The sequence below is a fragment of the Oncorhynchus clarkii genome, chromosome 33, assembly GCF_045791955.1.
Source record: "Oncorhynchus clarkii lewisi isolate Uvic-CL-2024 chromosome 33, UVic_Ocla_1.0, whole genome shotgun sequence".
Lineage (NCBI taxonomy): Eukaryota > Metazoa > Chordata > Actinopteri > Salmoniformes > Salmonidae > Oncorhynchus > Oncorhynchus clarkii.
Genome location: NC_092179.1, coordinates 22,110,254 through 22,127,685, shown reverse-complemented (window position 1 = coordinate 22,127,685; position 17,432 = coordinate 22,110,254). Strand labels below are relative to the sequence as shown.

Sequence of the window (17,432 nt, the reverse complement as noted above, 5' to 3'; positions counted from 1 at the left end):
GGCAAGTGACCATAATCTTTGAGCAACCAAAAAAGATTCCTGACTTGTCCGACGGCCAACGTCCTTTCAAAACTTCTCATCAATCTCTGCAAACACCTTACACATCATGCCAATAGGGTTAACCCACATGGTGGGAATTATAACATGGCTCATATAGCGAGGATTGCTACAATATGCACTGAGCATCAAAACATTAGGAACACATGCTTTTTCCTTGACCAAGACCGACCACGTGAATCCAGTTGAAAGCTATGATGCCTTTTTGATGGCACCTGTTAAATCCACTATAATCAGTGTAGATGAAGGGGAGGATACATGTTTTGAAGGGGAGGAGACAGGTTAAATAAGGATCTTTAAGCCTTGAGACATGGATTGTGCACAGTGTGTGTGCCATTCAGAGGGTGAATGTGCAAGACAAAATATTTAAGGGCCTTTGAACGTGGTATGGTAGTACGTGCGAGGCGCACCAGTTTCAGTGTGTCAGGATCTGTAACGCTGCTGGGTTTTTCACACTCAACAGTTTCCTGTGAGTATCAACAATGGTCCCCCACTCAAAGGACATCCAGCCAACTTGACACAACTGTGGGAAGCATTGGAGTCAACATGGGCCAGAATCCCTGTGGAACGCTTTCCACACTTTGTAGAGTCCATGCCCTGACGAATGGAGGCTGTTCTGAGGGCAAAAGGGGGTGCAACTCAATATTAGAAAGGTGTTCTCAATATTTTGTACACTCAGTATATATAGGTTTTTATCAATCACTTTGGCACGTTTTTCTAATATAAGTGGTATATTTACAAAACTTGAATTTCACTTTTAATGCCCGTGTTTTATGTTCAGAATCTTTGAAGAGCACTCTCTGGTGTTGAACACATAGTCATTAACACAAAATAATTGTTTTTGTTTATGTGAAATACCATAGCTTAGTCACAAGATGCAGACCTCCTTATTATTCCTAGAATTTCTAAGCAAACAGCTGGAGTCAGGGCTTTCTCCTATAGAGCTCCTCTTTTATGGAATGGTCTGCCGATCTATGTGAGACGCAGACTCTGTCTCAAACTTTAAGGCTTTACTGATGACTTAAAGGTTACTGAAGACTTACTGAATACTCATCTCTTCAGCAAATCCTGTTATTGAGCATAGTCTGGCCGAGAGGTGCAAAGGTGAACGGCAATAAGGCACTGGATTGATGAACCAGCCTTGCTGTCTCTGCCTGGCTTGCTCCCCAGTCTCCACTGGAATTCTTTGCCTCTGACCCTAATACGGGGGATAACTCACTGGCTTTCTCGCACTCTCTCATGCCATCCCTTGGAGGGAGCATGACGTCATTCCAGATTTATTTCCAGCTATACTCGTATTTTGTGAGCTATACTTGGCCATGTCTCAGGGTAGTTAGTTAATGGTCTGTTGATATCCCTTGTTGGGGCTGTGTTTTGGCCAAGTGGGTGGGATTATATCCTACCTGACTGGCGCTGTGCAGGGTTAACTTTGGACAGGGCCACAGTGTCTCTGACTGTCTCAGTCTCCAGTATCTATACTATCCTATGTGGTGGTGTGCGGCTATGGAACCCTGACCTGTTTTACCAGAGGTGCTACCTTGTCCCAGACCTGCTGTTTCAACCCTGTCTCGCTCTCTGTCTTGTTCTCGGACCTGCTGTCTGAACCTCTGAATGCTTGGCTATGAAAAGCCAACTGACATTTACTCCTGAGGTGTTGATCTGTTGCACTGCTCTGTTCAACCGCTCCCCTTTGAGTCGTGCCTAAGAACAGCCCTTAGCTGTGGTATATTGACCAATATTATAACAACACATAGCAAGAACCAGATGCAGACACCGGAGGCAGATGGTTCGAGTCTCTGATATTTATTGAAAAACAAGGGGCAGGCAAGAGGCAGGTCGAGGACAGGCAGAAGTTCATAAACAAGATCAGAGTTCTGAAGGTACAAGGCGGCAGGCCGGCTCCAGGTCAGGCAGAAGTTCATAAACAAGATCAGAGTTCTGAAGGTACAAGGCGGCAGGCCGGCTCCAGGTCAGGCAGAAGTTCATAAACAAGATCAGAGTTCTGAAGGTACAGGGCGGCAGGCCGGCTCCAGGTCAGGCAGAAGTTCATAAACAAGATCAGAGTTCTGAAGGTATAGGGTGGCAGGCAGGCTCCAGGTCAGGGCAGGCTGAATTGTCAGGCAAGTGGGTATAGTGTCAGGTCAGGCAAAGGGTCAGAACTGGGAGGACTAGGAAAAACAGGAGCAGGGAAAACCACGCTGGTTGACTTGACATGACAAGGCAAACTGGCAACAGACAGACAGAGACACCGGTATAAATACACAGGGAATACAGGAACAAATGGGAGACACCTGGGGGGTGTGGAGACAAGCACAAGACAGGTGAAACAGATCAGGGTGTGACAAATATACCACACTGTCTCAGACCTTATTGCCTAAAAATACAATTCCGGGGATACAATTAGTAGTGTAGTTTTAGAACTGTCAATGCTATCCACAGATCACAATATATATATATACAAATACATTGTTTGATACAATCTTTTACCATATTTGATCAAATCAAATCAAACTGTATTTGTCACATGCACTGAATACATCAGGTGTAGACCTTAGTGAAATGCTTACTTATAAGCCCTTAACCAACAATGCAGTTTTAAGAAAATACCCCAAATACCGCAACATTGGAAACAGCACTCAACTGATTGACAATGGCTAATTTCTTGCAATTGTTCTGCTTTATCTGAAATGTTACATGATGTTCAAATAGTTGTGGTTGGTGCAACAGGGTACATTGCCTTGTTAACCATCATTTATCAAATGTATATCCTTAATTATTTTGTCTACCCTTTATTTAAACAGGAACAGTTTCATATCTTTTTTCAAGTGAGCCCAGTGCTTATTGTAGCAACACGTGACAAAGCTAAAGATCAGTATTCAATCAAAGTTAGAAAACAGGCTTATAGGGTATGATAAAAACAAACCTATTAACTGTGGAATGAGAAACCATGCGTGATTTAATATTCAATAAGTACAACTATTATTTCATCATAAACACAGACCATTGAAAGCATGATTCCTAGCATGTTAACAGTTATGGGCTAAGTGTGTGCTAACAAATTCATGCAATATCAACATTCTAGATAATAAATTATGTCAAACTCTGTTATGAAACTGTTCACAAGTTAGATATGTAGAATTGTTGCAGTGTAAAAAATAAAATGTCAACAAAGTATTTTGTATTCACTGAAAACATTGCTTTGACCATTGTGGATTTATAGGGTGTGTGTTCGTAAATTCACTCAAGAGTGCCAGAGTGCGCTCTGGGTGTTCTTAAATTCAGAGCATTGTCAGATTGTCCATTGGTAAAGGCAGTCAAGCACCCAAACTAACTGACTAAAGTTGGATAGCTTGCTACCCAGCTAGCACAGTGGATCTGGGACGATTCTGGCTGAGAGTCGGGGCACTTGGATGAGAGTCAGACTCGGCCGACGTCATGTGGCCCTAGTCAGTATTACTTACGGCTAGTATGCGGGGATTGAGTTCGGGCCGATTCCGGTGTGAGTTATCTGGCCCAAATATATTACTTGGGGCTCGGGCAGATTCCGGTGAGAGTTATCTGGCCCAAATGTATATATTACTTGGGTCTAAGACCCTGCATCACAGTGCAAACTGCGTTGCTACACATGCTGGTTCGAGACCTGTGCCGGCCGCGACTGGGAGACCCATGAGGCGATGCACAATTGGCCCAGCGTCATTCGAGTTAGGGCAGGGTTTGGCTGGCCGGGATGTCCTTGTCCCATTGCGCTATAGTGACTCCTGTGGCGGGCCCGGTGCATCACACACTGACACGGTCACCAGGTGTATGGTGTTTCCTCCGACACAAAATGTTTTTTTTGTGGATGGTTATAATTTGTATGTATAAAATGTATAATAGTAATATTTAAAATTACTAAATCGGTAAATTTTTTATATATTTACCTACATTTGCATTAGGCCACTTCTGGGGGGATTCTGGTGAGATGCCGGCAAAGTCGGCTGAATTCCGGTAGATGGAAACGGCCCAGTGTATATGGGCCGATTCTGGGCAGTCATTCATTTTGATTCTGGGCTGAGGCCGACACCCGATTCCGGGCCGATTCAATCAGTTCCGGCCCCCCAGAAGAGGGACGCTTCTGGGCCGATTCCTTATTGATAGCTGGGTTGCTGCTTTCAGACACCAATGAGAGAACACCTCACTCTGACCATTTTACTCGCTCTAGCAGAGCTGGTTAGGCTGTTTTCATGTTATCTAGAGTGCTGGTAACTGTGCTGCTGGCAACAATTTAATAAAATAAAGTTGCAGACGTTTACTGACAGGTCAGAAATGCTCTGAAATCGGAGTAGATAGCCTGAGTGAATTTACACCCATAGACTTTGACTAGCTTATGGGTGTGTCTGTAAATTTACTCTGGCTATCTACTCCAATTTCAGAGCACTCTTGTCTGAGTGTGCCAGAGCGTAGAATAACTGAGGAATTTATGAATGCTGAACACCCCTTTAAGTATGTCAGTAAACGTTAGCAAAAAAAAACAATATTATTCAATTGTGGCCAGCAGTACAGTTACAGTCTCCAATGCTCTAGAGAACATGAAAACAGCCTAAGCAGCTCTGCTAGGGCAAGTAAAATGGTCACAGTGAGGTGTTCTCTCATTTGTGTCTGGAAGTAGCTAGCAAGATAGCCAACTTCAGCCAATTAGCTTGGATGCTTGAGGGCAGAACACTCGGATCAACTCTACTCCTCGGCCAGAGCATCCAGTGTGTGCTCTGAACTCTCCAAGAGTGAAATGTGAAACGCACAATCTGACAACACTCTAAATTCATGAACGCCCAGAAGACACCCCAAAGCCCCCTTTCCGTTGGCGCTTTCAAGTCAACCCAGGTTGGGCTGGCCTTGGTTTGGCTAGCTCAAATTGCGCTTCCACTGCTAGAAATGAGAAATTATGTCATGTTGCTAGTTAGCCAATATGTAACTGCAGCTGGCTTCGCTATTGTTGCTAGCTAGCATGATTTTGAAGAATTTAATTCATCCTCACTATGCTGTAACTAACGTTACCCCATACTCCTGCCAGTGCCAGCCAGACTCAGAGCCATCTACTGTATTTAGCTTGCTGACATTAGCTAGATAGCTAAACAGTTAGTGTTGTCGTGAGCATAACAGGCTAGCTAGCTTAATTCCTACCTTGCTTGCCATGGCATTAGCTAGCTGCCTAACCAAGCAAACCAGAAAGGTTTGATATGATGTAGCTAGCTAGCTTTCAATACGCCTGGCCAACTAAAATTCCTGCTGGCTCTCATTAGCTAGCTAGTGCCAGTGGAAACAGGGTAAAAAATATGTCACAGGTTGGATCTGATTTATGCAATATGACTAAATATATAAGAAAGAGAAGGGGTTCAAATAAACATGTAAAAAATGTACAAATACTGTATATTGTTTTTAATGCTTCCTCTATTCATGCCCACTACTGCACCACACTGCCAGGTGCTTCTCAGACCGGTGGTCATAAAGGAAATGAGACATTGGCCTAGGTAACCATTTCAGATGTGTTGAGACAGGGCCTTTCACACCATAACCTCGGTGTGAAAGGCCATGTCTCAGCACATCTGAAATGGTTTTAGTTTTGTGTTTTAAATTCATTTTTATTTCTATAACATATTTTTTATGTTTATTTGAAATTCAGTTTAGTTTCAGTTTAGTTTTCAGACCTGATTTAGTAGTTTTTATTTAGTATGAGTTTTATAAAAACATTGCTATTGCGTTTTTATTACGTTTATTTTCAGTTTAAGTTTTAGTGTTAGGGACATAAATGAGTGGATTTCTCTCTGTTAGCTAGTGATAGTGTTGCACAAGCTAGGCCTATCTAAAATGTCGCCATCTTCCTGGCAGAATTTACCTGCCAGGTTCAGAAACTTTAAAACCCCATTAGAAAAAGGCTTGAAAATTCCATTTAGATTTTTGCCCAAAAGTATAAAAAAAAAAAATATTAATACAACTGAACATAATTCATTTTTATTTTATTTGGTTTTGGAGTCAAAGATAATAGTTTCAGCATAGTTTTAGTTTTTCAAATGGGCTTGTTCATTATTTTATTTCAGTTTACAAAATCGTTTTTGCATGATTAGTTTAGGTTTCAGTTTTAGTTTGCTATAATAACTTCTCCCACACAGACTTGATCATCATGCGGCTGGCTCGGGTTGAGTACGGGACACGTCCTTTCCAGGTCGCCCAGTGGAGGCCAGAGTTCCAGCCGATGTGTTCGCCGGCGGGGTGCCAGTCACCGTTCAGGCTGGCAGAACCACAGCGGCTGTACCACCACCCTCCTCCATCCAAGAAGCTGCACTTGTCCACGGCGATGTCGCCAAATAAGATGCAGGGTGAGCAGCCGTCATTGTCCTTGTCGGTTGTGCTGAAGCCAAAGCCGTTCTGGTCAATGCCGGCGTATTTCCCACGGATGGCATCACCTACGGAGAGACAGGGAGGGAGGAAGAGAGAGTACATCAGTTCTACTTCAAATTCACTCTTAATTGTATTGACTTCAAAAGCATACACCATATTAGAATATCAACACAGCATACATATCATATGACATAAATGAGAGGCGGAGAGGTTCCATTGCTGCCACCAAATGTGAAATAATTGTTATACTGAAGTAAATAATATGACCCCTGTCACCTTGTGCTGTTGAAATTAACTGTTACCTGCGTTGCCCTTGTAGGCTCCAACGTTCAGCTTGTAGCTCTCCTTCTCCGTGCCCAGATGGAAGTCGCTGTACTCAGCGAAGGCAGTGCCCCCTTCAAAGTCCCACAGGTTGACCCGCATAGTCGAACTCCGCCCCCTGCCCCCCTTGGTTAGAGCAAACACCTTACTCAGACCCAGCCAGTGGTCCTCTAGGAAACAACAGGGAAGAGAACTCTATTGAGAAGTGAAAAACATACTTCAAGTAAATGCACTGCATTATGGGGATAATTTGACCTAGGAGTAAACATGAGCATTATCGACAAAAATGTATTTCAATTAGTCTAACAATGGCTCAGCAAACTACACAGTTCTCAGTATCCGTTGCTGGTGGAATATGTGGTGTTTAGAGGGACCCTTCCTTACTCTGTAAACTCCCAAAGCCTTGTTCGTATTCAGCCCACGTCTTGTTGAAAAGAACTTCTGCCCCAGTGCGCATTTGAAAGACTGTCCAGCCTCCGTCCGCCAGCATCTCACAATACACCTGTATAAAATGTAAATATACTTTTGAATCAACAAATTGTTTTGTTGGAACCCTGTGGAATTCCAGTAACTCTGGCAAGCCTGGCGACACCTTCAACATTCCATAGCTAAGCTTTACTTCCCCTGTGTGGCTGTGTAACCAAATGACAACTGTAGATATAGTACCTGGCCTATATATTTAGATGTTTCCATACCATAAAGGGGGATGTGACTCCTGCTGGCTGAATGACATACACTCCACTGGTGGCTCGAGGGGAGAGAGTTTTGATCTGTGTGCAATCTGTCCCTGAAATTAGCAAACACACATGCACATACACAATAACACATTGAAAAGGACAGGGGTCAGAGGTTAAGAATGGTTGTCTCTTGTGTTTACAATGTAAGTTAAACAAAGAAAAAAAGCTAACACTTACCTCGAACAACTAAAGGTGTTTTCTGTTCCTGTACAAAACCAGCAGATAAGTCATGGTTACTCCCATGTTTAAAGGAATAACATGTCTCTCTGTTTTTCAGTGCTGACTGACTGTATATTTACCTGAGTCTGGTCAGTGAGGCAGATGAGACAGACCACCAGTCCACAAAAAAATATCCTATTCCACATTTTGTCACAATTTTCTGAGAGAGAGATAAAGCGATCAACATTGTCAGCTTTTTTCTTTTTATGGGTGGCATTGATATTACATATTGCAATTCTTTAACATTTTAATCCCACCAAAATGATTTTATTAAACTGAAAAGGAAATGTCTAATTCATCTCAAATCTGAGCAAACTAGTGGAAAATATCACAACATTATCACAGAGAACATGAAACCTCACCATTCCCTCTCCACTCACAACACAGTGGTCACCATACATGTAAAGTTGAAATTCAGTTTGACCAAATAAGGGAAATGGAACAGTTATAGTATATGCTTTTTGTTATGCTGCCATCATTAGACATTTCACACAGGATACATATTATGTAAGTTATTAAAGTCACAATTTTGAAACATGCGTGTGATTTGTGAAGAGAAAACCTACCTTGTCCCGTGTATTCCTTTACGGTCTATGGTCTACTCCCAGTATGTTTAAAGGTTATTCAGAGAGGGTTTCCTGTAAGCCTATTTATTTAGGCCAAGAGGGTGGATCTGTAGGTAACCATCCGTACCGCCCTCGTTCAGCCCCTCTTGATCTCCTGGAAAGATCTGTATCATGTATTGCGCACATGTTTCTTTACCTTTACTTTACACACAAATTGTTGTGGTCACCCTCCCTTCACATTTCTCACTGTCATTCGTGAATTATAATTCTTCAAGTTTAACCAGTGAAACGTCCATGCAGCATCTGCATGCCAACCATTTGATCTCAATCAGATTCATGGGAATACGCATTTAGATCTTTTTAGTTATGTACAGCGTGCAAATGTAGAGAAGATGGTGTTAAGAAACTGTAGAATACTAGTGTTTTGTTTCAATCAAAGCACACATTTTTCCTAGTGGCATGTGTTGTTGAGTTGTTGCTGTATGAGACAAAAATTGGACCATTCATACAATCATCCTAAAATGTAAATGTTTTTTGTCTTACAGTAACGTTATACTATGCCTTATTTGGTTATGTTATGTAATATACTATCATTATGTGATCTTGCAGACACTGATTCAGTATGATAGATAGATAGTTAATGTTGTTGCAAAAAACACTCCACCACCATGTGCTTGTGCTAATGTTATTGTGGGCTCTGTGAGCCCTGTTGCTATGCTACTCACAGCCCCCCGCCCCACAGAAAACACTCTTAACAATCCAATATTGGAGTTTAGAGGAAATTACAAACCGCCAGGAATACATCCAGCACAGTCCAATGAACAAGGAATAAAATAAAGTTTGTGTTTATCTCTCAAATGTCTTTAGATGTATCATTTTCACCCCAAATACAATTAGAGAGTTTCAAATGGTATTATTTATGCATCAGGGTTGGGTGGATTTCTTGAAAAATGTAATCAGTTACTGATTACAGATTACAAGAAAAATAATTAGTAGCATAATCCATTGGATTACGCAAAATGAGTAACGTTCTTTTGATAATCTGATTACTTTTGGACACTCCTCAGTTTATGCTCTAGACCGATCAGTTCCTTCTCTAACACTGTTCTGTGGATGCTCTTCCCTCAGATTTATCCTCAGTGTCCAACACCAATGTTCTAGAGTGGGATGGATCCTCTGTGACTCTGCTCTGCAAAAACTCTGACATGAGTAATGCTTGCTGGAGCAGAAAGATGTCATTGGTTTTGATGCATTGAACCCATAGTGGAGGTATCAGGACTCAAAAAATGTTTTGTCCTGACACACCCTGCCAAACACAGGCTCAGAGGTGACCAGATGGGTAACCCTACGAAGCAGGTTTGAGGTGTTAGCGAGGTAACTCAGCAACTCGGAATAACTGGTCTTACAAAAGTGGCTCACCTTTTAGCCAGGTCAATTTCTATTGCAACAAATCCTTCAGAAGTAGCCTGCTCTGGGGCAGGCTAACTCACGGCTAACTCCTCTTAAATATATCACATTACACATTTAGTAATGAAAGAATGCAATTTAAACTTTACGCACACTAACACTTTTGTATGACTTAATACAATTATTTTATAGCTAGGAGAAAGGTGCTTGTGGTTGTGCAGTGATAAGCTCACCAAAATCGACCATTAACAATAAGTAATACAATAAAGACAGCACTTCTAAAATACTATTTCATACCATAGCTTGCAGAATTTGCAAGATAACTTTTTCTTTAATTTTGATTTCAGTACAAATTAAAATGTGGCACTGACTTGCCCATGGATTTATGTTTTAACATTGTCTCAATGAAGAGTTTGGTGTGTGACTAGCCGTGTGCGACATGCAAGCGGAGTTACAAGCCTGCTAGAGGTCGTAGTACAGATTAAGCCTGGCCTTGGAACATGAAGCTAACTGAAGCTGGTTAGCTTCAGAAAACCCTGAGTAGATGTACAGTATCTTGCTTCATAGAATACCATTCTGAGCACTGGAGAGGTAGACCTCACCTACTGCTGCATGACCAGACTTTCTCCAGACCAGCTGACTTACCATCTACCAACGTCCTTCAATTGTGGTCCAGGGAAAGTACTCCCTTTCTAAGTATGTGTTCGCCTCCATTGTTGCTTGTGTCACTGACAGTTGTCACAAAAAGTATTTAATATCAACTCACTGCGATACTAGACGTTTCTCCAACAGTCGCAAATGTCGGATTTTGGAATGTTGAATTATGACAAGAATTCACTTGCTTTGTCAAATCAATGACATTAGCTTATCAAAATGATGATTCAATTTCACAATAACCCAGTTTAGCCAACGCTTCAACTTGGTTAAAGTGCGATTGGCACATGTATTTTTCTGTTGCTCGTTAGAAAAACTAAATTTCAGTCTTGGAGGTTTCCTGACTGATTCTGCATTTGGTTAATGATTTTTGTCCACCATGACACACTGTAGCCTATTTCACTTTCTCAATATCCCCAGAATGAATCTAAGATAACTCAATAAATCTGTAATTATTTTTTGCATTATAACTAAGGTGTTTGGGACAGTTTTTCTCAAGTAAAAAAATGTGCAATGTGTTGTCTTATGTAAACAGAGTCGTAGATGCTGGGCAGTCTCACTGTCTATGCTATTGAGTAGAGAGCAATCACCACAACTGTTCACCCCATGTTAGTGGGCAAATGGACATTTTTAAATTGAAACCCAACGTTAATTTACCTGTTATGACGCCATGATGTTCCAAACTCCGACTTGACCAAAATTAGAAGTCAATTTTGACACTAGAACAACTGTTTCTGACTCATATTGATGCCACATAGGCCACTTTTAAAGGGATTTGTTGCTTTTTAAAGGGAGTCACTCTTCAAGGTTAGGGCTATGGTTAAGGGAGAAGTGCATGCGTGTAGCCAGCTAACGTCGTCATGATATCGCCTTCATGTGTAATCAGTGAATTTATATTCGCTGTGAAAGTGACAGCTGTTTATGCTTTACTTCAGTATCCTTTCCCATGCTGTTTTGAATAGGCTTCAAGGTTATATAATCAAATGCATTAAAAACACTGTCATTTAAGATATTGTACCGAACAGCAGGGCAGGGATGTGAACAGGGATTGACATTAAGAGTTGCCCTATTGTCTGCGGGAAGTGTACTTAGCAGTCGTACTAGTTGAGCCTACTCTGCGGTTGCCCCATTGGGCAGGTGATTTTAAAAAAACAACCAAACTGCAAATAATTCCAGCCTAAAGCTGAACTTTCTCGTTCCTCCCCATTTTTTAGTCAAGCAAGTTAAGCCTGCTCTGCGAAACATTTTTTACTGACAACTAAAATACAAAGAATTCCACAACTGATCTTTCTGGTTCATCCCCTATGTGTAGGTGAAAGGCTTGCAATACTGTATATAACATTTCTGCATGTAAATAGCTCATTTATATTTTCGGGCAAGTGATTATAATCTTTGAGCAACCAAAAAAGATTCCTGACTTGTCCGACGGCCAACGTCCTTTCAAATCTTCACATCAATCTCTGCAAACACCTTACACATCACGCCAATAGGGTTAACCCACATGGTGGGAATTATAACATGGCTCATATAGCGAGGATTGCTACAATATGCGAAAAACATCAAAACATTAGGAACACATGCTTTTTCCTTGACCAAGACCGACCACGTGAATCCAGTTGAAAGCTATGATGCCTTTTTGATGGCACCGGTTAAATCCACTATAATCAGTTTAGATGAAGGGGAGGAGACAGGTTTTGATGGGAGGAGACAGGTTAAATAAGGATCTTTAAGCCTTGAGACATGGATTGTGCACAGTGTGTGTGCCATTCAGAGGGTGAATGTGCAAGACAAAATATTTAAGGGCCTTTGAACGTGGTATGGTAGTACGTGCGAGGCGCACCAGTTTCAGTGTGGCAGGATCTGAAACGCTGCTGGGTTTTTCACACTCAACAGTTTCCCGTGTGTATCAACAATGGTCCACCACCCAAAGGACATCCAGCCAACTTCACACAACTGTGAGAAGCATTGGAGTCAACATGGGCCAGCATCCCTGTGGAACGCTTTCCACACTTTGTAGAGTCCATACCCTGACGAATGGAGGCTGTTCTGAGGGCAAAAGGGGGTGCAACTCAATATTAGAAAGGTGTTCTCAATATTTTGTACACTCAGTATATATAGGTTTTTATCAATCACGTTTTTCAAATATAAGTGGTATATTTACAAAACTTGAATTTCACTTTTAATGCCCATGTTTTATGTTCAGAATCTTTGAAGAGCTCTCTCTGGTGTTGAACACATCTTCCACCACATAGTCATTAACACAAAATAATTGTTTTTGTTTACGTGAAATACCATAGTTTAGTCACAAGATGCAGACCTCCTTATTGTTCCTAGAATTTCTAAGCAAACAGCTGGAGTCAGGGCTTTCTCCTATAGAGCTCCTCTTTTATGGAATGGTCTGCCGATCTATGTGAGACGCAGACTCTGTCTCAAACTTTAAGGCTTTACTGAAAACTTAAAGGTTACTGAATAAGTCCTATTATTGAGCATAGTCTGGCCGAGAGGTGCAAAGGTGAACGGCAATAAGGCACTGGAGTGATGAACCAGCCTTGCTGTTTCTGCCTGGCTGGCTCTCCACTGGGATTCTCTGCCCCTGACCATTTTACGGGCGATAACTCACTGGCTCCTCTGCTCATATGGTGGGGGAGATATTTTGTGAGCTATACTTGGCCATGTCTCAGGGTAGTACGTTAGTGGTCTGTTGATATCCCTTGTTGGGTCTGTGCTTTGGTAAATGGGTGGGATTATATCCAGCCTGATTGGCCCTGTCCAAGGGTAACTTTGGACGGGCCACAGTGTCCCCTAACCCACTCTGTTTCAGTCTCCAGTATCTATGCTACCCTATGTGGTGGTGGGCTCAGGTCAGTCTGTCCTATCTGCTGTACAGTGTGGTGTTAGGCATACTCCCTCTAATTCTCCTCTCTCTCTTTATGTCCCCCCTCCCCCATCCTGGAGAACCTGAGCCCCATGACCATGCCTCAGGACTACCTGGCCTGATGACTCCTGTCTGTCCATTTACTCCTGTGGTGTTGAACTATTTTACCTTCTAACCAATCCACTTTGCGTCGTGCCTAAGAACAGCACTTAGCAATGGTATTCCATCAACCGGGCCTTATTGCTTAATTATACCAAACCACCTTACACTGTCACGTCTACTCCTGCTCCTCCCCTCTGGTGTGTGACATCACCGGAACACTAACCACCGGTCCTGGGAATCATCATTACGTAAACCTGGCACTGATCATTATGCGCAACTGGTAGTCAGCATTATGATTCACACCTGTATTTCATTGTAGGTCCCTTCCCTTTGTTCACTCCTCAAGTTGGTATTATTCCTGTTTTCATGCATCTCACCACTGTTTTTTTCTTTTGGAAAAGTTTTATTGACACATTTCCTTTTAAAAACAGCTCATACATTTTTTACATCATTGATACACATAAAAACGGCAACAAAGCATAAAACACAGCATTTGACAGTTACATTTAAATTTGTTAAAAAGTACATGTTGTTAAAACCAATGACAACAACCATGAATAAAAGTACTTTCCTTGTAAAAACATCAAATCTGTAAAAGCCATTTAAAATGTGTACTAATGATCTAACAAAGGTAAAACATTTTTAAGACATGAAAAACATGTTAAAAAGCCACTTTGTTAAAAGGCTGTCTTCAGTCCCTTGTACAGGAGCGGGGTGAGTCTTTATCAAGCTCACCTCATCCTGCTCTTCTGAATAGATCATCGCCCCGTCCTTCTGGGCCCAGAGGAGATCCCTCCCCTAGGCACATCGCCCTAGGCGCCGCAGCGCTGTCAGGCCGTGGCCGCCGGGACCTAGGGTGTTGTGGGGGACCCTTCGCCTGGGGTCGAGGCCCCCTTCCTTCCATACCACCCCAGGGCTTCCGTGGCTACCATGGCCACTGCCTGGGGGGTGGTCTCTACGTTTTTCGCTACCAGCAGGTTACGGGAGGACCACAGTGCTTCCTTCAGGCACGTGAGGGTGGGCCAGAGCTTGGTGAAGGCCTTCGATGGAATGGGCCTTCGGCCCACCCCATACAGCACGAGCTGAGGTGTTAGGTCCTCCCCTGCTGGCAGACACGAGGTGATCAGGGGGCCTGCTTCCTTCCACAGGTCCCTGGCGGCTCTGCACTCCCAGAGCATGTGCCTCACCGACTCTTCTTGGCCGCAGCCTGGTCGGGGGCACACGGATGTCCTCGCCATGCCCTATGAGTGCATAACGGCCCTGACCGGGATGATCTCGTGGGCGACCATCCAGGACAGGTCCCGATGCCGATTCAGGAGAGCAGGATGGGCCACGTTGCGCCAAACCGTTGTGGGCTCACCTATAGCGAGCCCGCGCACTGGACACACTGGTTCCCGGTCCTGCACAAGAGAGAGGAGAGAGCGGTGTTTTGTTAAGACCGTGACTGTTTCTTTTTCCAGTTTAAAATGTCTTAAAAACTTCTGGAGCTGGACGTAGTGCGGGGGTAGCAGGAAAGAGACTGGGGCTCGCAGGTCGACTGGGATCAGCCCCAGAGTTCTGAGGTAAGATCCCATCTCACCACTGTTACGCTGTCTTGTTTCATGTTTGTTGTTTATTAAATGTTTCACCTGCACCTTGACTCATAGTGTCATTGTTACAGAATACCAACTCAAACCATGGAAGCAGCAGGAAATTCAAATCTCTCTCAGACGGTCAATGAACAGGGTTCTCTTTAATATCAACACCATGACCAGCTGGCATAACTGGGATTGGCTTTGGAGGAGGTTCTTCACAGTGTGCAACGTCTCAAATACACCCGGGAGGCGTTGCCTTCATCCAGCGGAGGATACTCTACAACCAGGCGACCCAGTGAGCCAGTACATCAGCCCATTCATCAACCCGCTCAAGTCAGCGATCCCTCCCGGATAAATATGACGTTACACCATCCAAATGCCTTGGCTTCCTACTTCAGTGCTCACTCTAGTTTTTGCATCAGAGGGGAGCTCCCACCACCGAGAGGTACACGTAATTTCTCTGCTGACTGGGCGGGCGTTGGAATGGTTTACGGATGTCTGGGAGAGAGGAGAGGAGGAGCTGGATTCATGATTGGTTAGTGGCTCTGGAAAGTGAACGGCTACCGCATTTACGGAAGGGGAACCAGACAGCTGCTGAGTACGCGCTCACCTTTCAGACTATAGCAGCATCCAGTGGGTGGAATGAGTCAGCACTTCGCACGCTATTTAGAAGAGGTTTGTGTGAAGAGGTCCAGACGGAATTGGCCTGTCCAGACGGAATTGGCCTGTCGAGACAACAAACTCACCTTGGACGCACTCATTGCGATGGCCATCCGTCTGGATAACCTACTTCGGGAGCGCCAGTAATCTCATCATTTCTCTCTCTCCCTAAGTGAATACTCGGCATCAGAGCCAGAACCCGTGGAGGTAGGGTTCACTCGTCTCCCCGCGGCAGAGCGCCGCAGACGGATACAGCTGGGGCGCTGTCTATACTGTGGACAAGGAGGGCATGAGCTCCAGAGGTGTCCGGCATGTCCAAATCCAGGATCCACAAGAGCAGAGGGACGGTCACGTGAGACTCCAGCGCCTAGGGCAGGAGTGAGTATTCCATCTTCATCACTGTCTGCTAGGCCCTTTTTGGTGTCCATTACGCTACCTAACTGTCCCTCATGTACTGTTTCAATGGCGTTAGTGGATTCCGGTGCCGCTGGGAACTTTATTGACCAGACCCTTGCCTCGTCTCTTAACATCAACTCATACCCGCTCTCCTCTCCTTTCCCGATTCAAGTCCTGGATAGTCGGCCTCTTGGGTCCGGAACCGTCACCCACATAACTCAACCACTCACCCTCACTGTGTAGTCCATAACCCTATCATTTCATGGTCGAGGTTGAGAATCACAGACTGGTCACCTGAATGCCGGAGGACCTGATTCCCTATCCCCTGTGGTTCCACGTCGGGTTGAGAGTCGTGGTTGCCCTTAAGCCCAACATCCCGGAGGTATACCAGGATCTCCAAGACCCACGCCACCTGTCTCCCTCCTCATCGCCCCTGGGACTGCGCCATCGACCTGCTTTCTGGTGCAATACCTCCGCACAGACGAATCTACCCTCTGTCTGTGGCTGAGACCCAGGCCATAAATGATTACATCCAAGAGGCGCTCCAACAAGGTTGCATCCTCACGTCCACTTCCCCTGTATCTGCTGGTTTCTTCTTTGTGGACAAGAAGGATGGAGGGTTACACACATGCCTTGACTACAGAGGACCCAATGAACTTACCACAAAGTATCAGTACCCTCTCCCTCTGGTGCCGACAGCAATCGAACAGCTCTTCGGGGCCCGGTTCTTCACCAAACTGGACCTGCGGGGTGCTTATAATGTGGAAACAGCGTTCAGCAGGATAGCCACTAGGATAGCGTCTAGCCACTACAAGTACTTGGGGATGCCATTTGGCTTAGCCAATACTCCGTCAGTGTTCCAGGCATTCATGAATGAGGTGTTCAGGGACATGCTCGGATGCCAGATGGTCGTGTATACATCCTGGTCTACTCGGCTACCTTGGAGGATCACATCATTCACGTTCACTTTTGAGCAGTCCTCTTGGCTAACCACCTGTTCGTCAAGGCTGAGATGTGTCAATTCCATCAGAAGGCTGTATCCTTCCTTGTGTACCAAATCAGCCTGCAGGGAGTAAGGATGGATTACAAGAAGGTAGATGCGGTTAGGTCACGGCCAGTCCCAACCACCATAAAGGGGTTACAACGTTTTTGGGGTTTGCCAACTTCTACCGCCGCTTCATCAGGAACTTCAGCTCTGTCGTCGCTGCACTCACCTCTCTCCTCAAGGGTGGGCCTCGTACATTGGTGTGGAGCCCAGCAGCCGACGAGGCCTTTCGTCTCCTCAAGGGATATTTCACTTCCGCCTCATTGCTCAAACACCCAGATCCCACAATATACTTTGTGGTTGAGGTAGACACGTCAGAGGTGGGCGTGGGGGCAGTTCTGTCTCAACGACAGGGTAACCCATTGAAATTCTTCTCTAAGAAACTTTCCCCCACAGAGAGGAAATACAATGTCGGCAATTGTGAGCTCCTGGTGGGGAAGTTGG

The 17,432-nt window shown here is 44.2% G+C and overlaps 1 protein-coding gene across 1 annotated transcript; it reads right to left on the bottom strand.

Annotated features, from left to right (window-relative positions):
- Positions 1-6,101: 6,101 nt before the first annotated feature.
- On the bottom strand, positions 6,102-14,551 carry LOC139392948 (fibrinogen-like protein 1). Its single transcript, XM_071141259.1, has 5 exons — positions 14,191-14,551; positions 7,449-7,540; positions 7,138-7,255; positions 6,735-6,923; positions 6,102-6,497 (listed from the first exon to the last, which is right to left on the bottom strand). Exons 1-5 carry the CDS (start codon positions 14,549-14,551, stop codon positions 6,181-6,183), a joined length of 1,077 nt encoding a protein of 358 aa, XP_070997360.1. The 3' UTR covers positions 6,102-6,180.
- Positions 14,552-17,432: the final 2,881 nt, after the last annotated feature.

Excerpts from the sequence above, each read along its gene's own strand:
- LOC139392948 (XM_071141259.1), bottom strand. The coding sequence starts at position 14,551 with ATGGCGAGGACATCCGTGTGCCCCCGACCAGGCTGCGGCCAAGAAGAG. Across the intron at positions 7,256-7,448 it reads GAGTCACATCCCCCTTTATG|GTGTATTGTGAGATGCTGGC; the intron begins GTATGGAAACAT and ends CATTTTATACAG. Across the intron at positions 6,924-7,137 it reads AGGCTTTGGGAGTTTACAGA|AGGACCACTGGCTGGGTCTG; the intron begins GTAAGGAAGGGT and ends GTTGTTTCCTAG.